The 24,993-nt window shown below is 42.4% G+C and overlaps 1 protein-coding gene across 1 annotated transcript in view; it reads right to left on the bottom strand.

Annotated features, from left to right (window-relative positions):
* Positions 1-24,993, bottom strand: part of LOC119430741 (flavin-containing monooxygenase 5) — a 187,695-nt gene that overhangs the window by 161,028 nt on the left and 1,674 nt on the right. The window contains exons 2-9 of the mRNA XM_037698214.1: positions 18,401-18,539; positions 18,094-18,282; positions 17,856-18,021; positions 11,954-12,096; positions 11,648-11,844; positions 10,171-10,306; positions 9,864-10,083; positions 9,674-9,746 (exon numbers count right to left, since the gene is read on the bottom strand). Of these exons, the coding sequence (XP_037554142.1) occupies positions 9,674-9,746; positions 9,864-10,083; positions 10,171-10,306; positions 11,648-11,844; positions 11,954-12,096; positions 17,856-18,021; positions 18,094-18,282; positions 18,401-18,532 (1,256 nt within the window). The 5' untranslated portion in view covers positions 18,533-18,539. The remainder of the gene's footprint in view (positions 1-9,673; positions 9,747-9,863; positions 10,084-10,170; positions 10,307-11,647; positions 11,845-11,953; positions 12,097-17,855; positions 18,022-18,093; positions 18,283-18,400; positions 18,540-24,993) is intronic.

Genomic DNA, 24,993 nt, shown 5'->3' with positions numbered 1-24,993 from the left:
GAAGCTTTTCCATGGCCGAAACTGCAGCCAATGTCTTTTTCAAAAGTCGATAAAACAGAGCCCCGCCGATGCATAATAGCAGAGTACCTGCTATCATAATTCCAAATATGTAAACGTCTTTAACATACTCCCGAGACAGGACTGTAATGCACATCAACTGCCACACTCCCCACAAATCCATGACGTACCCCACAGCGTGAGTCTCAGCTGGACACGCCTGTTCCCCAGGACCTTGTCGTTTTGATGAAAAAATCTTATCAATAGAGTTGAACGCCCACGATACCAAATCCATAATCTTCTTAGTTTATGTTCAGGAGATGAGACCCAGGCGCTTCAGACAGAAAAAGAGCAGAGCAGAAAGAAGGAAAAAAACGGGGGAGGAGAAACAGAAGCAGCCATCTCGACGAGGGCCTGAAAGATTTTTCAGTCAATCACTGCCTCAATGCAACGTTGCATTGAGACAATCAGTCTGTGGCATTGACTGGGAGTTATGGAAGCCCAGATTTCCTTGATGCTTGCTGTCAGCTCTTCTTTGTTGTTGGGTCTGGTGCCCCTCATTTTCCTCTTGACAATACATCATAGATTCTCAATGGGATTTAGGTCTGGCGAGTTGACTGGCCAGTCAAGCACTGTGACATGGGCATCAAAATAGGTTTTGGTGCTTCTGGGGGCATGGGCAGGGGCCAGGTCCTGCTGGAAGATGAAATCTGCATCTCCATACAGATCCTCAGCAGAAGGAATCATGAAGTCCTCTAAAACATTCTGGTAGACTGTTGCGGTGACCTTGGATTTAAGAAAGCAGAGTTTACCATCACCTGCACAGGACGTTGCACCCCAAATCATGACTGACTGTGGATATTTCACACTGGACCTCAAGCAGTATGGGCTCTGTTCCTCACCCTTCTTCCTCCAGCCCTTTGGACCTTGAGTTCCGAATGAAAGGCACACTTTACTTTCATCGGAAAAGAGGACAGATGAACCCGACAGTTGTAGCCCATCTCCCGGATACATCCTGAATGTGGTGGTTTTTGAAGCTGTGACTCCCGCCTCATTCCACTCTTTCTGGATCTCTGCCAGATTCTGGAATCTTCTCTGTTTGATTATCCGCTGAAGCCCACAGTCATCTATTTCGCTGGTGCATCTTCTCCTGCCACATTTTGCCCTTCCACTAGACTTTCCATTGATATGCTTGGACACAGCACTCTGTGAACAACCAGCCTCCTTAGTTATGAACTTTTGTGGCTTACCCATCCTATGGAGGGTATCAGTGATGGTCTTCTGGCCAGTTATGTCTGCAGTCTTCCCCATATTGAACCGAACTGAGACAATTGAATCAAACTGAAGCAATTTAATGACACCTGGGGAAACCTGTGCAGGTGTTTTGAGTTTAGTAGATAATTTGTGTGTCACACTCAATTTAAAACATTCATGCCCAGCAAAATTTGGGCAGATTTTTCCACAGTATTCTAATTTTTTGAAATCCTGTTTTTGTGGGTTTCATGAGCTGGAAGCCCAAATTATGTAAAAATAAACAAATAATTGAAATTGTTTAAATTCGTGGGCCCTGAATCTATCATCTATTAAAGATTAACTTCATCCATCCATCCATCCATCCATCCATCCATCCATCCATCCATCCATCCATTTTCTTCTGCTTATCTGGGGTCGGGTCGCGGGGGTAGCAGCCTAAGTAGGGAGGCCCAGACTTCCCTCTCCCCAGCCACTTGGTCCAGCTCCTCCGGGGGAATCCCGAGGCATTCCCAGGCCAGCCGAGAAACAGTCTCTCCAGCGTGTCCTGGGTCTTCCTCTGGGTCTCCTCCCGGTGTGTCCGGAACACCTCACCAGGGAGGCGTCCAGGAGGCATCCTAAACAGATGCCCGAGCCACCTCAACTGGCTCCTCTCGACGTGGAGAAGCAGTAGGTAATTATTTACAAAAAAAAAGACCAACAAAATATTGGGAGCGTATATTATGCTCCTACCATTTATCATACTGCAAATAAGTCACAGGAAAAACTAAACATTAGTTATTATTATTAAACTGCAAACATGAAGAAACATGCAGCACGTCAAAAACGAAACTTAAAACAGTGGATGGGTGATGGATTGGACCCGGTGTTACACCATACTCTGTGACCTGCAACAGTGCAACACCGCCCCCTATGGTCATACGGTGGTCACATAATATGAAGTCACTACGGTTATTTGACAATACATTTTTAACCTCGATAGATGTCCTAGCAATCGATGTGTAGATTACTCGAGTACTCTGTTAATTCCCTACCAGACACCATGCGGAGAAAACTCATTTCGGCCGCTTGTATCCGAGATCTCGTTCTTTCGGTCACAACCCAAAGCTCATGACCATAGACGAGGGTAGGAACGTAGATTGATCGGTAAATTGAGAGCTTCGCCTTTTGACTCAGCTCTCTCTTCACCAAGATAGACCTGTACAGCGCCCGCTTCACTGCAGACGCTGCACCTATCCGCCTATCAATCTCGCATTCCATTTTTCCCTCATTTGTGAACAAGAACTCAAGATACTTGAACTCCTCCACTTGGGGCAGGACCTCCTTCCTGACCCGGAGAGGGCACTCTACCCTTTTCCGGATCAAGACCATGGCCTCGGATTTGGAGGAACTGATCTTCATCCCGGCCGTGTCGCACTCGGCTGCGAACCGCTCCAGCGAAAGCTGTAGATCACGATCTGATGAAGCCATAGGACCACATCATCTGCCAAAAGCAGAGAAGCAATCCTAAGGCCACCAAAACAGATCCCCTCAACACCTTGGCTGTGCCTAGAAATTCTGTCCATAAAAGTTATGAACAGAATCGGTGACAAAGGGCAACCTTGGCAGAGTCCAACTCTCACAGGGAATAAGCCCGACTTACTGTCGGCAATGCGGACCAGGCTCTGACACCGGTCATACAGGGACCTAACAGCCTGTATCAAAGGGCCCGGTACCCCATACTCCCAAAGTACCCCCCACAGGGTTCTCCGAGGGACGCGGTCGAACGCCTTCTCCAAGTCCACAAAGCACATGTAGACCGGTTGGGCAAACTCGCACGCACCCTCCTGGACCCTGCTGAGAGTGTAGAGCTGGTCCAGTGTTCCACGACCAGGACGAAAACCGCACTGCTCCTCCTGAATCCGAGGTTCGACTATCCGATGGACCCTCCTCTCCAGAACCCCCGAATAGACCTTACCAGGGAGGCTTAAGAGCGTGATTACCCTATAGTTGGAACACACTCTACGCCCCCACTTTTTGAATAGGTAATAAAGATGAACTTTTTGAATGATATTATGGAAGTTAAACAACTTCTCCATGATATTTTAATTTTTTGGAAAGGGTCTGTATATGACAGCCACTATCTTGGATTTTGACGTGCCAACCCAATATTTGAATCCCACATTTCTTCACACTGCATGGAGGGACAATAATCTTGTTCAGACTGTTTAGTAGTTTTTACAGAAAAGCCTGCTGACGTCTTGTTTGTTGCTCACTGACAGATTGTTGCTCTGTGTGATATGGCTGTTAGGGATGTACGATATTGGATTTTTGGTCGATATGTTAAAACTTATTTGGCTGATAACCGATACTGATATTTTATATACTTTCCTTTGTCAGAACATAGCCCTCTTATTTAGTACAAAAAATGTGTAACAGCTGTAAGAGCTGGTGACATATACTCAGTAACAGCCATATGATATGCACAGCACTTTAACTTATATTAAATGAAAAATTTAAAATGTTATTTATTAGCATTAGTCACCTGCGATGCTCTCACTTGTGGAGGCTTGTTCCAGGTTTTTAGCTGCAGTGTGGGATCCTGCACTCTTGTGTGCATGAAGGACAGCCTTTTTAAGTTCAAAGTTTTTGTCTGTCCATTGTGCTGTAAGACTAATCATGCTAACGGGGCTAACACGACGTGTAAATGTCTGTGGTAAAACTCACCCAAGTGCTATCGGCTATTAGCTTCTCAATGATGTCAGAAATGATGGCTTGTAACTTGGGTAAGGTTATGTTGGAAAAATACTTCCGACTGGGAACGATGTAGCGAGGCTCAATGTAGTCCATAAATCTTTGGAATCCGACATCCTCAACAACAACAACAAAAAAAAAACAACTTCCACACCGCCAACATTTTGAATTTTCCTCTCTGCCGTGAGATCAGGTAGGCGCGTGTGATGTCATCACGTTGTGTTACCGCTGCAGGCATCCTTGTCACTGGGTTGCCATACAAAAACAGCGTCTTTTATATCGGTGAGTTATTTTGATGGAAGGGCCGATGTCCGATATTGAACTTTAACGCTAATATCGGCCGATACCGATACCATGCCGATAATATCGTGCATCCCTAATGACTGTGTGACTACATGAGTAATTGACATCCAGCTGCAAAAAAAAAAAAAAAACATTTTGGGATATGCATTAATTGGTAAAGTGGAAACACTTTGCAATGAGAGCAGACAACTTGCAATACAAAGTGGTAGTGTGAACAACAACAAAATGTTTCAGGAGGACAAATTTAGAATGCAAGAGATGTTTAATGCATATCAGGACAATAAGGAAATCTCTACAATTGAAGGGACTGCTCAGACTTTTTAAAGATTTAATCTATGGGAAGGTTATGAACAATAAATAATTTACCTGTTGTAGATAGCTCTTTGATCAATCTTACTTTGGTCCTGGCCCTTCTTCTTACTTGGGCTGACTTTCATTCCTCTTCTTTCAAGTGTATACCTCCATCTCTCTAAGTTTTCTTCCACCTGTTCCCTATTCTCACCACAGATCACAATGTCATCTGCAAACTTCATAGTCCACGGCAAGGGCGTCAGAAGCATCCGTAATGTGGGGGGACACAACGATGTGTGTAGGTGTGTGCGCGCGTAAGCGTGCGCGCAAAAGAAGTGTACACTAATGTACAAAAAAAGCAACATTTCACCTAGATTTGCTTTAATTCCACACATTTAAAGCATATTTCTCACCAGGTTTGTGTAAATTCAGCTGTGGGTTTTAGAGACATTTTAACTTTAATACACTTTAATACAGAGCGTCTGATCTGCACTATTTGTGTTTGTAAAGAAATAAAAAACATCACCACTGGACTTTTTTAACTTGTGTTCAACACTACTCATCTAAATGATGTTTCTAATGAAGCTTGAGGACAATAAAGTGTGGGGTTTTAAAGACATTTCATCTTTAATGCACCTGAACACACAGCATCTCTTACACCTGCAGCGTCTTACAGCGTCACAGTTACTGCTAACAGAACATGCTACAGACGTAGCGTTCCTCTCAAGCATCCTCCTAACTTGAATATATGTTGATGATCAACCCCCTGGTCAACAACTGCCCACACTAAGCTCGCTAAACTGGCGAGTGAGCAACACAGAGGTGTCTCCATCTCCTGCACCTGTGCGCGTTTTCTACCGAAGCAGGAGACTCGGCAGCTGCTGCCTGCACAGTTTCTGCTCTGTGTGTAGAGTTGGAGGTAACCAGGAAAACCTGGAGTGGAGTTTTATTAGATTGAGTATTCTCCTATTAATCAAGTGGAATAGATTTGTTCACAAAGAAAGAGAAACTGCGCCGTTTGAACTAATGTTTCATAGTAAAAGTGGGGGGGTCCAAATGAACATTTTTTTAATGTGTGGGGGACTTGTCCCCTTCACATATAATGGTTGCAACGCCTATGGTCCATGGGGATTCCTGCCTGACCTCATCTGTTAGTCGGTCCATCACCAGAGCAAACAAGAAGGGGCTCAGAGCAAATCCTTGATGCAATCCCACCTCCACCTTGAAGCTATCTGTCACTTCTACAGCACATCTCGCCACTGTCCTCTTGTCCTTATACATGTCCTGTACCAGTCTAATATACTTCTCCGTCACTCCAGATTTCCGCACAGCACCGTCATATGCTTTTTCTAAACACACAAAGACACAATGGAGTTCTTTCTGACCTTCTCTGTACTTCTCCATCAGCATCCTCAAAGCAAAGATGGCATTTGTGGTGCTCTTTCTTGACATGAAACCATACTGCTGCTCATAAACAGTCACCTCTCATCTAAGTCTAGCTTCCATAATTCTCTACAAGATCTTCACGTTGTGGCTCAACAACTTAGTTCCCCTGTAGTTGCTACAACTCTGTACATCACTCTTGTTCTTAAAAATGTGCACCAGCACACTTCTTCTCCATTCCTCAGGTTTTTTTTCACCCTGAAATATCCCAATGAATATTTTGAGTCAAAAACTTCACTGCCATCTCTCTAAGACATTTCCAAACCTCTACTGGTATGTCATCAGGTCCTACTGCTTTCCCCTTCTTCATTCTTTTGAGAGCTTTCTGGACTTCACCTTCACTAATCTTTCCCACTTCCTAGTCCACAGTTTCTATGACCTCAACTCTTTTTTTCTCTTTCATTCTCTTCATTCATTAGCTCCTCAAAGTACTGCTTCCATTTTCCTGTCACACTCTTCTCACTTGTTAGAACATTACAATTCCTATCTTTAACAAGCCTAAACTGCTGCACATCCTTTCCAGCCTGATCCCTCTGTCTTGCCAATCGGTACAAATCCTTCTCTCCTTCTTTAGTGTCCAGCCTTCCGTAAACCTCATCATACACCTTCCACTTTGCCTTAGTTACCTCCCTCTTTGCTCTACATTCTATCTCCTTATATTCCTGTCTCCTTTCTTCAGTCCTCTCACTGTCATACTTCTTCTAGGCTAATCTCTTTCTTTGAAAAGCTTCCTGCACTTCAGTATTCCACCACCACCCAGAGCCTTTAACAGCTCCTCTCTGAATTTCTCACAACATTCTTCTTTTCTCAACTTCCACCATTTGGTGTTCTTCTATGATTTTACTCTTTTTCTCTTCTTCACAACAGTCATTCTACACGCAACCATCCGATGCTGTCTGGCCATGTTCTCCCCTGTCACAAACTTACAGTCCCCAATCTCCATCAGGTTTCTTCTACACAGAATGTAGTCGATCTGCGTACTTCTTCATTCACTCTTGTAGGTCACTTTATGTTCCTCCCTCTTTTGGAAATACAGACCCTGTCCACAAAATTAGAATATCATAGAAAATTAGTTTAACTTCCATAATTCCATTCAAAAAGTTAATCTTTAATAGATGATAGATTTAGGGCCCGCAACTTAAACGATTTCAAGTATTTATTTGTTTATTTTTACATAATTTGGGCTTCCAGCTCATGAAACCAAAGAAAACAGGAATTCAAAAAATGTGAATACTGTGGAGAAATCAGCCCAAATTTTGCAGGGCATGAATGTTTTAAACTGAGTGTGACACACTAATCATCTACTAAACTCAAAGCACCTGCACAGGTTTCCCCAGGTGCCATTAAATTGCTTCAGTTTGGTTCATTTGTCTCAGTTCGGTTCAATATGGGGAAGACTGCAGACATAACAACTAGCCAGAAGACCATCATTGATACCCTCCATAGGATGGGTAAGCCACAAAAGTTCATAGCTAAGGAGGCTAGCTGTTCACAGAGTGCTGTGTCCAAGCATATCAATGGAAAGTCTAGTGGAAGGGCAAAATGTGGCAGGAGAAGATGCACCAGCAAAATACATGACCGTGGGCTTCAGCAGATTATCAAACAGAGAAGTTTCCAGAATCTGACAGAGATACAGAAAGAGTGGAATGAGGCGGGAGTCACCGCATCAAAAACCACCACATTCAGACGCATACGGGACATGGGCAACAACTGTCGGGTTCCTCGGGTCGAGCCACTTCTACTCAATTCAATTCAGTTTATTTATATAGCGCCAAATCACAGCAAAGTTGTCTCAGGGCACTTTACAGAAACATTCACATACATAAGAGCCAATTAGTAAAGTTCTCTATCTAAGGAATCTTCTGAACCTGAGTCAATGTAGGAAGCATCTCAAATAGGTCAAGGAAAAGAAGGGTTGGACCGTTGGCCAGTGGTCCAAGGTCCTCTTTTCCGATGAAAGTAAAGTGTGCCTTTCATTCAAAAATTAAGGTCCAAGGGTTTGGAGGAAGAAGGTTGAGGAGCAGAACCCATACTGCTTGAGGTCCAGTGTGAAATATACAGTCAGTCATGATTTGGGGTGCAATGTCTGGAGCAGGTGTTGGTAAACTCTGCTTTCTTAAATCCAAAGTCACCGCAACAGTCTACCAGAATGTTTTAAAGGACTTCATGATTTCTTCTGCTGAGGATCTGTACGGAGATGCAGATTTCATCTTCTAGCAGGACCTGGCCCCTGCCCATGCCGCCAGAAGCACCAAAACCTGGTTTGATGCCCATGCCATCACAGTGCTTGACTGGCCGGCCAACTCGCCAGACCTAAACCCCATTGAGAATCTATGGTGTATTCTCAAGAGGAAAATGAGGGGCACCAGACCCAACAACAAAGAAGAGCTGACAGCAAGCATCAAGGAAATCTGGGCTTCTGTATCTCCCAGGCAATGCCACATGGCATCAAGGCAGTGATTAAGGCAAAGATTGACATATCGTTTTGAAAGTACCATATTTTTATTGATTTGTTGTGATTCTAATTTCTTTCTTTTTTTTCTGCAAAAACTGAGTAGTGTGGGCTGATTTCTTCATAGTATACAAATTTTTTGTTTTTGTGGGTTTCATGAGCTGAAAGCCCAAATTATGTAAAAATAAACAAATAAATACTTGAAATTGTTTAAATTGTGAGTCCTGAATCCATCATCTATTACAGTTCAATTTTTAGAATTGAATTATGTAAGTTAACTTTTCCATGATATTCTAATATTTTTGGAAAGGGTCTGTAGGTGTTTACTACAACCATTTTCATTCTCTTGGCAAAATCCACCACCAACTGTCCTTCCTGGTTTATTTTCTTGACACCAAACCTACCCATCACTTCCTCATCCTCTCCGTTTCCTTCACCAACATGTCTGTTCAGGTCATCTCTGATCACCACTCTCTCCTCCCAGGGAATATTCTCTATCAATTCCCCCAGATCCTTCCAAAATGTATCTTTCTCCTCCACATCACATCCAACCTGTGGAGCATAACCACTGACAACATTCAACATCAGACCTTCTACTTCTACCTTCAGACACATCACCCTATCCGACACTCTTTTCACCTTTACTACATTCTTTGCCAACTCCTCCTTCAGAACCACCCCTACTCCATTTCTCTTTCTATCCACACCATGGTAAAACAGGTGAAACCCTGCTCCAATGCTGTGAGCCTTGCTGCCCTTCCACTTGGTCTCTTGGAAACACAAAACATCTACCTTCCTTCTCTGCATCATGTCAGTCAGCTCTCTACCATTGCCTGTCATTGACTCCATGTTTAGAGTTGCAACCCTCAGTCCTACACTCTTGACTTTCCTCCTCCCTCTGTCTCCTGACATGTTTCCCTCCTTGTGGTTTTCGACCAACAGTAGCACAATTTCTGCCGGCACAATGTTTGTCAACAGCAGCCGTGGTGGCCATTGTTAAACCGAGCCTAGACTGATCTGGTATGGTTTCGCTTTGATGAACTCAAATTATAGTTTTGGCAAAAGTGTTTTACGTCGGATGCCCTTCCTGACACAACCCTCACCATTTATCCGGGCTTGGGACCGGCACAATAGATACACTGGCTTGTGCTCCCTAGTGGCTGGTTATTTATGAAACAATGTGTGAAAATGCAATGTTTATACTTTTTTGCAATGTTTCTTGTGTCTTTTTCAACAGCCTTGATCATGGCCTGGTTTGATGGCAGCTTCCTATGTCCTGAAAAGCCAAACACAAAAACATGACATGCAGCCAACAGACAAGGCAGAATCAAAGAACAAATGATTTGATCTTTAAGTGAGAACCTCAGTCGTTTTTGTTAAAGCACGGTCTTACCTGCGAAAACACGGGTAACAAAACGGGCCTGCATTTCAGCTTGTGGCATGATGGCTCCATCAGAGTGGATAAAACCCACAATAGCTAAGGTGGGATGCTCCAGGTTTGGAGCGAAGACATGTTTGTAAAGACCAACTCTGTGTCCAGACTTGTATATTGAATTTTTTGGCAAGTAAGGGAAATCATAATTGTATCCTGTGGCAAACACAATCATATCCACCTGTAATGCAGACAACATAAGAGTATAAGAGTTGCTGAGTTTGTTCTTGAGGTTAATAAGTTGCATTATATCACACAATTTACTGACATTCTCCACAGTGCTGCCATCATCAAACACCACAGTGGACCCTTGGATCTCTTTTATGTTGGGTTTAACGAGGACTGATCCAGACAAAATCTTAAAGGGAAGGTCATCATTGATCACTGGAATCTGGCTGAAGAGCCTATTTAACATACAGAAAAAAACATCATATATTCATTATAAAATACTCCAATAAAAAATGATAAAAAAAAAAAAAAGTAATTTAAATAGTGGTTATAATTATCAGGTACATTTTTTGGCAACCTATTCATTTTTTGTGGAATAACCAGAAGTTATGATACGACTTGCAATCTTTTTTATGCTAACTTTCCATGTTCTATGGTAAAAGTGGAATGATTCATGTTTTATGGCCAGCCATGCAGTGTTTTTCTGATTGCTCTGCTAATTTATCCCTTCTCAACACCTTCATGCAGCTGACCTGTGCCACTCCCAATTTTACCCCTGCTGCACCTGTGAACTGCACTTCTTAAGCGCTCCCCAGTCTTTGCCTCCCTGCCAGATTATGACCACCTCGTGCCTAAGTAATCCAGCGTTCTTTGCCTGATCTCGCTTGCTCCCTTTTTCGACCCACTTCATGACCATGGATTCTCATCTTTTGCCTTGCCCATGACAGATAACTTCTGCCCATTGGATATCTGGACCTCGACTCTCGCTCTGCTTTCTGACCACCGATTCTCACAACCCCCCCGATACATATTGCCCTTTCTGCCTCTCTGTGAATGACCCATGTCTGAATTTTGACCACAATCTCAGACCCCAGATTCTAGGAGTTGTGAGTTTCTACAACCAAGCTCCACGAGCTGAAGAGGAGCATTTGTTGGATCTTCCAGGTCGCACTAACGTATCACGTGATCTGGCTGTACCTCTGTCCCTCCTACCCTCCCTTCCTTCTGACGTCATTGCAGCTGCTGCATTAGGGCCCGTGACCAAATGCCGCAGGTTAGTGTTCACAGTTGAACAGCAGGGTCTCAAAACCATCTCAGTCACCAACCTGTTTTCTCTCCCTGCAGTTTCAGCTGACAACCTCCCTCAGAGGGCTCTTTCCTGACAAATATTCAATAAATCTTTTCATTCACTCCTGTGTTGTGGTTCAATTTCTGGTTCCCCAGTGTAAATCATTACAAAAGGAATTATTAATGCACTTCAATTAGTGGACATTTGCTATTTAAATGTTCCCTCCAGTTTCTACACGATTGAACATTTTCTTTATCATTACACCAGTCAGTATTAACTTTAAGGCCACTGTCATTTATTGTTAGTCCCATTTTGATGACAAGCTAACAGCAGATTATTCATTAACACATCAGTCTTATGAATCAAGTAGAACATCCTTTTTCTAGTATTTTCAACTTTTTCAATACTGAATGTTAGAATTTCATTCATCTTTCATCTTCACCATTCATTTTTGTTAATATTAGATTTGAAATATACAATAAACAAAACTCTAATATGAATATCATACCTGTGTTTGGGTTTGAGCCCATACATGGCATGATCATACATGGCATTAAGTTTTTTTTCACCCAGCCAGTTGAGCAAACTCATGGGCAACAGCTTGAACAAGACATGAACAAAGCGTGAGTTGAACCTGTCCACTGGTCGGCCATTGTCAGAAACCTGACGGATGACCCAGGCACCACTGCGAGTGCTCAGATACACCTGCACAGGAGAAGCAACAACACACAGTTATCCTACATTGTCAGCACATCACATCACTGAAGATAAAATAAAAACATTACAAGGAAGACAAATCATAACATTTTCTGACCTGCTCTGCAACCCTGCTGCCCTCCACAGCAATATCGCCTCCTGAGTTACCAATGCCGATGACCACCACCCTCTTTCCGTACATGTCCTCAGGTCCCTTGTAGTCCCAACTGTGAAAGTACGTTCCTTCAAACGTCTCAATTCCTGCCATACATTGAATTATGTATTAATACATAAAAACGCACTTTTACTGTAATTGCCAGTGTATAAGCCGCTACTTTTTTCCCCATGCTTTGGACCCTGCAGCTTATACACAGGAGTGGCTAATTGGCTAATATGTACTTTTTAAAATTAGAATATTTTATTTTTATATTTTATTTTGACAGGCTTCCAAGCTTCCTGCCGCTGAATAACATTTTCCTTTTGTTACAAGGCGAGCTGATTGCGGGTCCCGAGTTACTGCAGCTAGCTGTTGCTAGCTGTGGGTCTCAGGCCTCATCAGACCCCAGGTCCACCTCCAGCTCACGCTGTCCCCTGGCTCAGTCCTCCCTTAGAAGTGGCAACTCACACTATCAATAAACCAAGGAAACGTGAATTAAGTTTTACCAAGTGTATTAAATCAAGGCAGGAGAAGGTTACGGTTTACAGCGCTGGCCGGTCTGGTACACGACGCAAGATCAGGAACTGGAAGGGTCGGATGTCCCATGGCATTATAGATTTATAGGCCGCTAGACTCCTCCTTCGCGGAAGGGGAGCACAGCCAATCATGTGGATGAGGGGGAGGGACTAAGTGTGATCTCAACTGGACTTTATGTGGTTTTAACGTGTAAGGAAAAAATGAGAATGTGCTTAAAAGCCTTTCTGCGTGATGGAAGCCAAAATAAAACTATTCCTTGACGGATATTGAATCCCTGGGAGACTCTTTTTAGAGTTGCTGGCCCCGTCTAAACCAGGTCATAATGTCATTATAATCCTATCTCTGAGTAGATCAAAAACCCAAGGTCAGTCTAGATAAAAATACTAACATTTTGACACACCTGGGCTCTAATATAGCTGCCCAACATGGGCTTTTGTGACAGAGTGAATGCCACAGGTACTCATGACAGATATCTCTCGCTCATGGTTCCAAGTTTGCTACTACTGTCCATGGTGTCCCCCACCTCTTGCACAGTGATGGCTGGACATGGGCACCAGTGACTGCCGAGACCCGAAAAGGAAGAAGCGGGTAAAAGATAATGGATGGATGGATGGTAAGTACCCATAATCCCCACTCTGTAGCCATGTTACCAGAGGACACCCTATTGACCAGTGAGGTACCTACCGTACTCAGTGAGTCACAAAAACACACCTCCAAGACAGACGTGCATTTATCAAATTTCTTTTTCAAAAATCTTCTGGCTCCTTAAATAACACGAACTAACTTTTATGTGTGAATGTTTTCTGTGCAGTGCCCTGAGACGACTTCTGTTGTGACTTTGCGCTATAAATAAACAAAAGTTCAAGGTTCTTGTCATTCGCATCACATGTGGAACATGTTCTGCTTAGAATGAAATTATGTACACAGGGTCCCAGTTAAATCTAACAATAGCAAAAATATAAATTGTAAAAGAAACGGTACTAAGGATCAAAGATATAAACTAAGAAATGAGCTAAATACTTAATTGTGCAAAACAATACGAACAACAGCAGCACGAATACGAGTCTGTGTGAGTAGATGAGCATGAATGAATACAGCAGCATGAAATAAATCAGCAGCATGAGATCAGCAGGATGGATAATCAGCAGCGTATACCAACAATCAAAGTGGCATTACAGTGACTTTTTTTTTCTAATTTAAAATATTTATATTTAAATATTTTTATATTTACTGGTAATAATTAGATTTCAATTTAAATAAAGTAAATTAAAAAGAAAAACTGAATAGATGAGGGGAGGAGACCTACGTGAACACAGTTTGCAGCAGCGGGGGTTTCACTGTGCAGATTCCGACTGAAAGCTGGCCAAAAATTTTATTTTAAATCGCCACAGACACATCCATCCATCCATCCGGGGACGTAGTCTGTCACCTCAGAATATGAGGAAAACAGTTTCACTTTCACCCAAGAGGAAAATTCTATCGAACTTTGTTTTTTAACCAGCCACGTTTTGTGTACTGGTACGTTAGATTAGATTAGATTAGATGTATACTTTATTGTACCCAAGGGGAAATTTGTCTTGGACATCATGCGCTAAACAAAGCTTCTTCCACAATTAAATACACTACAAACAATAAAATCATGTGAACATCACAATAAAATAAAAAATTAAAATCACCTATTACTCAATAAAAACACATATTGCACATTCCCACATACATTCCAGCAAGTAAACGAAACAACAAATCAGACCAGAGCATCAGCAGCATGACAAAAGACTATATGCCTACTTTATTTAACAATGTGATTTATGTAGGGACAAATAAATTTTACATACACATATTTAATAAATGCATATTATAGGGTACATATTTTAACAAAAGCTTTAAAATTCTTTCTGTGTCACATCTTTCTGTGTATGGTAAATATGTGTTTAAATACCGGCATCTCATTTTCAGCTCACATCCTAACATGAAATGGAGCGGAGACAACAGGAGGGGCTATTCCCCCTCCCCATTAGTAATGTGGGCTAAGCGGAGCAGAAGTCACATCACATTTATTTTTAAAGCAGTCACAGTCAGTCAAGACTGGCACATATTTAAATAAAAGTTTTAAAAAAATCTTTCTGTGTATGTAAAAATCATGGATGATTGAGCTTAATCCCCCCTTTTCTTTTAAATAATGTTACAAGCTCTTAGCAAGAGAAGGGGGGGGGGGGGGTCCCCTCTCCCATGAGTCATGTGACTCATGAGTCATGCAGGCTCCATGGAGCAGGAGTCACATCAAATTTATGTACAGAGTACATTTAAAAGCTGCAGCTGTTACCAAGTGTTTAACAATAAAAATCAATGGTATTAATTTAATGAATATTTACTGTATTTTACCCGTACTTTTTGACTCCTGGTCACATGACCTCAATAAGGATTGTGGGTCAAATTTACAGGTATGTAATTTTTAAATAATTTCGGTTACGTACGTGCTTGGCACTGTTCTGTCCAGTGATTACCAGTACTATGTTATGCTTAGATGGTTTTTGTGTTCATTCTCTAGGTTGAATGGTTATTTACCATATTGATGATGATCATCAGTGACCATCAGAGTTTATTTGTCATTAGCATCACATGTGGTACATGTGGTGGAACGAGATTGTGTAAACAGTCTCAGTTACATCCAACAATAAAATGGAAAAGAAAAACAGTAATAAGATCTAAGATATGAACTAAGAAAAACATCAACTAAAAATATGCTAAGTACTAATAGCATAAAAACAATACCCCGAACAGCAGCACATACACGAGTCTGTATAAGCAGATGAGTACAAATTAACACAACATGAAACAGATCAGCAGCAACATGAAACAGATCAGCAGCAACATGAAACGGATCAGCAGCAACATGATGTGATTTTTCACAGTGATTATTCTGGTTAGAGATTCATGAGTCTAACAGCGTCAGGGTAGAAGCTGTTCCTCAGTCTAGTGGTTCTACACTTGATGCTCCTTAACCTCCTTCCTGAGGGGAGCGGGATAAAAAGTGTATGTGCTGGGTGAGTGGGGTCCTTCGTGATGCAGGTGGCCCTCTTCCTGCATCTGGAGGTGTAAATGTCTGTGATGGTGGGGAGGCTGACTCCAACAGACTTCTGTGCAGCCTTCACCACTTTCTGCAAAGCTTTTCTTTCTGCAGCTGTGCAGCCTCCATGCCACACGTTGATGTTGGAGCACAGGATGCTCTCCACTGCACACCTGTAGAAGGAGGTGAGGACTGAGCTTCCCAGACCAACTCATCTCAGCCGCCTGAGGAAGTAGAGTCTCTGATGAGCTTTCTTGATCAGGCTGGTTGTGCTTGTTGCCCCAGCTGAGGTTGTCATTCAGGTGCACATGGTCCTTGTAGCTGGAGACCACTTCCACTGCAGATCCTCCTATGTTTGTGGGGGGGGGGGTTCCTTCTGAAGTCCACGACCATCTCCTCTGTCTTCTTCACACTAATGTGAAGGTTATTCTCTTTGCACCAGCTCTCCAGGTGTTCCACCTCCTGCCTGTAGCTGGACTCATCATTGTTTGTGATGCATCCCACCACCGCTGTATCATCTGCAAACTTTAAAATGTAACAGCCTGGATGGGTAGTTGCAGTCATACGTGAGCAGAGTGAACAGGAGAGGGCTCAGCACACAGCCCTGAGGGGAGCTAGTGCTGAGGGTTATGGTGGAGGAGGAGAAGTTGTGGATCCTCACTGACTGTGGTCTTTTTGTTAAGACGTCTAGTACCCAGTTGCAAATGGAGGGGCTTAGTCCTAGTGTGGATAGTTTGTCCATCAGGGTTTGGGGGATCATGGTGTTGAAGGCAGACGTGAAGTCCACAAAGAGCATACGGACGTTGGAGTCCTTCTGCTCCAGGTGGGTGAGAGCAGTGTGGACCACAAAGGAGATGGCATCCTCTGTTGATCAATTCTCGTGGTATACGTACTGATGAGGATCCTCGTTGATGTTGATGGTTGTTTTGATGGGTCTTCAAAGCGTGCATAGAACTTGTTGAGGGCATCAGTCAGTGATGGGTCTTTAGGGCATTGTTCCCTTCTGCGTTTTTAATCTGTTATAGACTTAATGCCCCTCCAACTGCTCCGGGGGTCTTTTGAGGTGAATTGACCCTGAATCCTCTATGTATATGTGGCCTTGGCCCTTTTAATACCAGCAACCAGCTCCTTCCTTGTCTTTCTCAGCTCCTGTGAGTTTCCAGACCTGAAGGCAGTGTTCCTGGCTTCCAGCAGGGTGCGAACCTCTGCATTCAGCCAAGGTTATCTGTTTGGGTAACTCTTAACACATCTGATGGTGTACAAAATCTGTACAAAATGATGTACAAAATTAGGGCTTGATATCTATATATGTCGCAATATACTTTTATTCAATAACGGTGATATGAGTTTTAAGCACATTTTCGATATTTCGATATGATTACAGCGTTTCACTGACGCATTTCTTTTTCTGTTTGGGTTGAAGCGGCTGCTTCAGTTTCAACCCGAACAGAAAAAGGTGCGACACAGCTATGTAAGTGCGTGGTGACGTAGATGTTACGCAGAGCTCGAGTCCAGAAGGTGTTAGCGGTAGCAGGCTAGGCTAGGCTAATCTCCAACGCGCGTTAAGTTTTTGCTTCAAAATGAGTGCCCATGACCGCCAGAATGTGATTGAACAAGCTTTCACAAGCGAAGAGAAAGCAGATGACATAAATGATAAAAGAGGAAAGATTAATTCAGCGGTGTGGAAGTGAGATCTGATGAACTGCAGGTTTCAGTCATTGTGCTGCAAAATGTGACGGACAGTCGTTCCAACTAGCGGTGTGAACATCTAACTTGTTCCACTCGATAGAATATGCTGAGACTCTGAAGATGAAGCACAATAAAGTTTGAGCCAACGTGTCCCTGAAACACCCCAGCTGTATCAAAAGAGAAGGTTATGTTGTTTAAAGTTAAAACTATTGACAAAGTTGAGAGTTTTATGTTTATTTGACAGTGATTTCAAATTTATTTGAAGACAAAATACAAATGAAAGGTAAACATTAATTTATTTGTACAGTTTGTACAGTTTTTTTAGGCTTTTATATTGTTTATATCAATATTGAATTATATCGTTACTGACCGAAATTAAGAAATATATTGTGATAAAAGTTTTGGCCGTATCGTCCAGCCCTATACAAAATTGTGTTTTATTTTAAATTCAGTATGCGCGGCTTACAGGCAAGTGCGTTCTATAGACCGGCAATTACGGTATATTGTTCAGCCAAAAATAATTTAACAAGGATGCAATTTGCAATATTTAAGGCTATTGTGAATTTGTACCTGGGAAGTCTTTGAGTGGCAGGTTAGGATAGTTGAAGTGGCCAGAGCAGCAGATAACTGCATCAAAGACATGCCTCTCCTCTAGACCATCTCTGTCCTCTGTGACCACATCCCACTGGCCAGTGCGAGAAAAGTCTGGTCTCTGGGTGACACTCTTCACTGAGGTCTAAAGTTTAAAACACAATTATTACAAGTGAAACAATGCATTACCATTTAGCCAAATATGATCTTTCATTACCTGGAAGCGAATGTGCGAGAGTAGCTTAAAGTGCTCTGCATACATCCTGAAATATTTTAGGATTTTAGAATGATGCATATAGTTAGGGTAATCAGGTGGGATGGGGAAGTCACTGTAGCACATCATCTCCTTCCAGATATTGATAGTTAGGGAGCGGTAGATGCTGGCCCTGTTTGGCTCTGAGACTTCCTGCAAAGAAGAGATGTTAAACAGTCGATGTTAAGAAATTATGGGGAAATCCTGACATCTTATTCAGCTCTTCAAAAGATGAAATTGTGATCAATAAGTTTCCCACAAAAAGTCATGCCTTGAATTTCCACAGTCCACCCATGTCATCACTGCTTTCAAAGCAGGTTGGCTCCAAGCCTTCATCCAGACAAGCCTTAATGCTGGTCAGACCTGAGGGACCCGACCCGATCACTGCTACTCTACGCACCATGATGAAGCTGCAAAAGGACAAGAGAAAGATGAAACTAGAAACTAAATAACAATTAAACTATTAACTGAGCAGCTAATTTAAAGTTAGCCTGTCAGCTCATTATGATGTTTCAATCCAGTTTCCTGTCACACTGATTATTTTTTTTTCAGAACATAATATATATTAATGATGAACCCATCTGTGATTGGCTCCTGCTCAAACAACAAAATAACCTTGTAGAATGCTTAAAAACAAGTTTAAGACAAAATTGCTGTAGAAACAAAAAGTATACACAAATCTGGACTCAAACCCATACATCAAGTTAGCAATTTTTGAGCTAAAAAACAAAGTATCCTGGTGGGTTCAGCAGCATATTTTCTTGTTTGTACTAGTGTCACATTTGGGTCTGATCGGTCACTAGGTCACCCGTCCAGGGTGTACCCCGCCCCTCGCACAGTGATTGCTGGACATGGGCGACCCCCGTGACCCAAAATGGACGAAGCGTGTAAAAGATTATGGATGGATGGATGGATGGACGGATGGACGGTCACCAGGTATACTGATTGTTGTGTTGGACTAAGTTTGATTTAAAGGATAATTGGATTCTGTGGAAATATTGTAAATAATTTACTTATCTGTTGTAGGTAGGAGTGCCTTCTGTTTTAAGAAACATTTTAATTCTAACCTGATTAAAAGCTAGGAACTTGTCTGGGCAAGGCCAAGACCAAAGTGGATTGCTGCCATTTCAATGCAACACCATTATTTAAAAAAAATTCCTTTACATTGTAATCAGTGGTAATTTCCATATAATTTATAGATATTTACAAGAAGAGGCAACAGTAGCTTGTTCTAGCAAAATGCAGTCTGGGATCATTATCAGCAGAAATTTCTACCAAAATAACAAGGACTAGTGCAAACTTTATGGTAATGTAAAGGCTGAAATATAACTGCACGCATGAACTACTATAACATTTTGAAGACTGGAGTTGCTTTCATACAACTTCAATCTGCCAATGGACATCAGACTTCTCTGGTCATACTGAAAAACTAATAATGGTTTGTCTGAAGGGACCAAAATTGCTGTTATTCTTAACAACCACTCCTAAATTTGATAGCATTTGATGAAAACACACTTTTTCTAAAACTTGTACATCTCCAAAAGTTTTGCACCAGTCATTATGGCAGAAATATGATTAAATTCTTGTTGAAAATGATCCCAGGATCCAGAGAATGTTTTACAGCTACCTGCTGATGCTCTTCTTAATGATTGTAAAATCCCACAAAATCTTATGTAAATACCAGTTGTAACTCACCTCATAGGTGAGTTACAACTGGTTACACACTGGTGTTTAAATGTTCTACACTCAATATGACCATGTATGGACATTTCAACATATTGTGAATACACTGTCAGTGATGCAAACGACATACCCTTTTCTAACAAAACTTATTTATGCTTATTTATTATTAATATTAGCTTAGAAATAATCAACAACACAGGATTAAAGTTTAGAACTTTATGATCTCATATAATTCAAACAAACAAAAAACATCCATAGTAATTCCAAAATATTTCACTCCGTAACAAAGTCTCACAGTTTCGGATTATCAAATGTCAGCAAGTAAACTGATCAGGACTCTGTATCACAGAGCAGACAGCGTCCCCACTAGCTCAGGAGCCAGGCAGAAGGAGAAATCCCACACAAGACAGGCTCTAGAGCAATGTGGATATCCTAACTGGTCCTTCCTGAAAGCAGAGAAGAAACCCAAACAGGACTCCAGTCAGCCAACAGGTGAAAAGGAGGAACCCAGACCCAGACCAGTGGTCATTCCGTATGTTGAGGGAGTATCAGAGAAACTGAGACGTTTATTTTCTAAACACAACGTCCCAGTGGCTTTTAAACCCCAAAATACATTACGGCAAAGACTGGTTCATCCCAAAGATCTAGTCCCCCAGCACAAACAGAGTAATATTGTGTATGCTGTTCAGTGTCAGGAGGGTGATCAGTCTTACATCGGGGAAACTAAACAGCCACTGGCCAAAAGGATGGACCAGCACAGAAGATCAACATCATCAGGCCAGGACTCTGTGGTCTACACTCATCTCCAGGCCAGCGGTCACTCTTTCAGGGATGAAGATGTTCACATCCTGGACAGAGAGGAACGATGGTTTGAAAGAGGAGTAAAAGAGGCCATCTTTGTGAAAAGAAATCGTCCATCATTAAACAGGGGTGGAGGCCTCCGGGTTCAACTGTCCCCCTCTTACAATGGTGTGATTGCTAGTATCACTCAGCTCCCTGTGAATAGTAAACAGCCATCAGTGTGCTAATGATCCATTGTTAGGCTGATGGTCCTTCTTGAGCATGTGATCAGCTGGTTTTGGTTGTCAGCAGCAAAACTGGTTGATCCACTCTGAGAAGGTGCTATTTAAGAGACTGAGCTGAATACAGCTCCTCAGGCTGAGGAAGTCTTTCAGATAGATGAAAGACGAAACATTTCTACAATTTTTTTTGTTTTGTTTTTTGAATGTCCAGAGGACCAGATTTAACTTTTTTAGATTTTTCTACCTGGATTATTGAGCATGCATCGGGATTATCAAATGGTTTACACAACATCAAGTGGGCCCACACTCTCTAACATACAACTAAACTGGCATATAATTAAATTAATTTTGTTCAAATGAAATAAAACCCCATTGCAGACCTGATGTGTTGCTGAAGAGTGGAGGGAATATGGTGCCTTACTCCAAAGTCAAGGTCTGGGCAATTCAACTAAATTGCTTGTTACAGAAAGCCAAGAGTTCAGAAGACACCCAGCGGTTATTGTCTAAGTTTGTTTTACGGTTTAAATTCTAGTTTTATTTAACCACTGGTGGACCAAACGGAGCTCACCCGTGGGCCTGATTTGGCCCCCGGGCCACCAGTTGAATAGCCCTGTCTGGAACTTCATCTGTCTCTGTCAGTCCAAGTTGAAAAAAAAAAAAAAGTACGGGATGTTCTCAGCTCCTTTAACCCGTCTCTCGGTCCAGTGAAGATGCAGTGCTCCAGCTCAGTCACATAAAACTCCCAGGCTCATCTATCTGCACAGAACCAGGAGCTTCCAAGCCACAAACATTAGTTTAGTCTCTTCCTGTTAGCTGGGTTAGCCACACGCCACTTAACGTCCGTTCACTTCGCTAATGAACGCTAATGCATTAGTGAGCAATAAACATAAACTCACCACTAATGTACTGCAAAGTCCGGGTTGAAATATTCAAAACACCGAGGTAGAGTTGATGCACGTACACAGACTGTCCAGTTGAACGACTAAAACATCACCGAGACACCGGGTTCAACTAACTTTGCCACGTCTTTTGCAGGGAACACTCTCAAGCTGCAAGTTGCGACTCCTCTTTGTAACTCACCCCCCCCCCCCCCCCACCCCCACCCCCACCCCCGTCTCCATTCACTTCCTGGAAATACCCCAGTGCACTGCACAACTTCCTTTTTCAACCATGAGCTTTTCAAAATTTAAAAAAATATGTGGCAAAGCTTCTTTTATAACCAAAAGTATCTTAAACCACACATTAGTACATTTTAAAACTTCTTATTCCATACTACTTTTAGTCTTCACAAACAGCTTTTTCTTTATCCTGATGCATGCTTTTTCTTTACTTATCTGTATTTAACACAATGATTTTAACGCATTTATGTATACTACTATGTATTTACCTCAATGCAAAATATAATTATTTTGACTGGGTTACATAGTGAATAGTAGAAATGACAGTGGATTCAAGGTCTATGCATGATACCTGAAGACATCTGTGAGATTAGAGCAGAAATTCACTTTGGTCATGACTACATAATTAAGGACCAACCATCAGTCCAACTGTTCCATCCATTCATCCATCCATCCATCCATTTATCCATCCTTACACGCTTTTTCCATGAGGGGTCACTGGTGCCCATATCCAGCAGTCTCTGTGCAAGAGGCCAGGGACACCCTGGACAGGTTGCAGGTCCATCACAGGGACACATAGAGACAAAGAGACAAATAATTTAGAGTTACCAGTTAGTTACTCTAAAATAATTCTAACTCCTTTTCATTCTTCTTTCCTTAGGTAGATAACTTCACTAATTGGCATATTTAACGTATGCAAATGTTTTTGTTCAGTGCCCTGAGATAACTTTTGTTGTGACTTCCATCCATCCATTATCTTTTACCCGCTTCTTCCATTTTGGGTCACGGGGGTCGCTGGTGCCCATATCCAGCAATCACTGTGCAAGGGGTGGGGTACACCCTGGACAGGTCGCAAGTCCATCACAGGGCCACATAGAGACAAATGAGACAAACAACCATTCACTCTCTCACTCACACCTAGGGACAATTTAGAGTTACCATTACCAATCAGTCTAACATGCATGTTTTTGGTCTGTGGGAGGAAGCTGGAGTGCCTGCAGAGAACCCATGCATGCACAGATAGAACATGCAAACTCCACCCAGAAAGGCCCCCAGCCGGGATTTGATCTGGCGGTGACCTTATAGCTGAGAGGCAACAGCTCTACCAATTGAGCCACCATGCCGCCAGAGACATACTCATGATTTCTCTAAACTGTTTTCACAAAATCCACTTTACAACAGGTAAGACCAGAACTGGCACTAGCCAATTTGGCACCCAAGGCAAGTTTTTAGGCAGCACCACCTGCACCATGTTCAAATTCTCATTGACAATTTACATGCACTCACACAAAGGCTTAATATTTTTGCCTTTGATATTATCCTTATTTTATTTTAGAAACCACATTGTCCATTTCAAACAGTTAACAACATAATGAATTTGAAACAGGATGTCATGTTTCTGCCTCTCTGTCACTCTGTCACACCCCACTCTTCACCCGCAGCCTCATCAGCACTGATTCACTGCACCTGTTCTGCTCCTGAATTAAGGAATCCTCTCGCCACTCTGCCATATTATTAGACTTTTCTTGGTATCTGTTATCCAGCCATCTAGTTCTTGTTCACGCCTGATGTTCATGCCTTGTTCTTTGGATTTACTGTTCTGCCTGCTCCCTGTCTGTTCTCATCTTGCCATTCTGACCCTGTTACTGACTACTCCTTCTGGACCATGAACTTCAAATTATGGCTCACCCCTTTGGATTTGTCTTTGGATCTCTGACCCCCTGTGCCTGACCCTTATTCATCTCTCTGACCCCACTCTTGGATTTTCCCCATGAACCATGTTATCACAACTCTGTCCTGCAACCAGTGCCAGTGACGTCATCGCTGCATGCTCTGACAGTTGGCTCTCAACCCACCCGCCTGTAAAGATGTATTTCCTCCAGCAGCTGCAAGTCAATCAGTTATTTTGTTTGTTTTGCACTCTTGTTGTCTGGCTATATTTTGTATCCAAAAATCTAGTCCCTGGCACAGGATATCAAAAGTCTACACCATGCATTCCAACATTTGCTGATGGCAAAGATGGAAACATATGTATTAATTAACATTCATGCCCCCTACAATAAAAAATAAAATAAAATAGTCAGCCATTTGAAGTGCATTTTACTAAATTCTTGGGATTCATAAAAAAATATAAAATCTGTATATTATGAAGATACAACACTGATAACTAGCCTTTAAGTTGACCTAAGTTAAAGATCATATTTGAAAATTGCATTAGCCTTTTTTATTGCACACTGAGCACCATGAGGGTACTAGGGGTGCGGTACTGGTGAAGTGAGTCAGATTGATGGTCAAACCTTGGATTCAGGAGGAACAATACAAATTCTACCCTGGAACACTGGATCAGCACTTTACCTTCACTATGGTTCTCAGGGGGTCATGGGAGTTTGTCCATCCAGTCTGCATGTGTTTTTTGGACATGGAGAGGGCATTCAACCATGCTCCTTGAGATACACTGTGGAGGGTGCTCTGCTAGGCTATTCAGTCCCTATACAAGTGGTGCGAGAGTTTGATTCTCATTGCTGGCAGTAAGTTAGACTCCTTCAGGGTGGAAGCTGTACTCCACCAGGGCTCCCCATTGTCACTGATTTCACATTGCAGCTGGGGGGCAGAGAGAGTCCAGTTCAGTGACCTCAGGATTCCATCATCTATGCTATTTGTGGATGATGTGGTCCTGTTAGCATTATCATGCCACTGAAGTGGTTCGCAGCCCAGTGTGAAGCAGCGAGGATGGGAAACAGCACCTCCAAATATAAAGCCTTGGTTCGCAATTGGAAATGGGTAGCTTGCCCCCTTCTGGTTGGGGGTGAGGTGCTAGCTCAAGGGAGGAGTTCAAGTATCTTGGGATTTTGTTTACAAGTGAGAGAAGAATGGAGCATGAGACGGACAGGCAGATCGATGCAGCTTCTGCAGTATTGCAGACTCTGTGACATTCTGTTGTGGTGAAGCTGTGGAGGAGCTGAGCTGTAAGATGAAGCTCTCTGTTTACCAGTTAGGCTGCATTCCTACTTTCACCTATGTCCATGAACTCTGGATAGTGA

The sequence above is a fragment of the Nematolebias whitei genome, chromosome 3 (genome assembly GCF_014905685.2).
Source record: "Nematolebias whitei isolate Nwh7 chromosome 3, NemWhi1, whole genome shotgun sequence".
In the NCBI taxonomy this organism is placed as follows: Eukaryota; Metazoa; Chordata; class Actinopteri; order Cyprinodontiformes; family Rivulidae; genus Nematolebias; species Nematolebias whitei.
The sequence above is the reverse complement of the archived record's forward strand: the minus strand, read 5'-3'. Positions and strand labels throughout refer to the sequence as shown.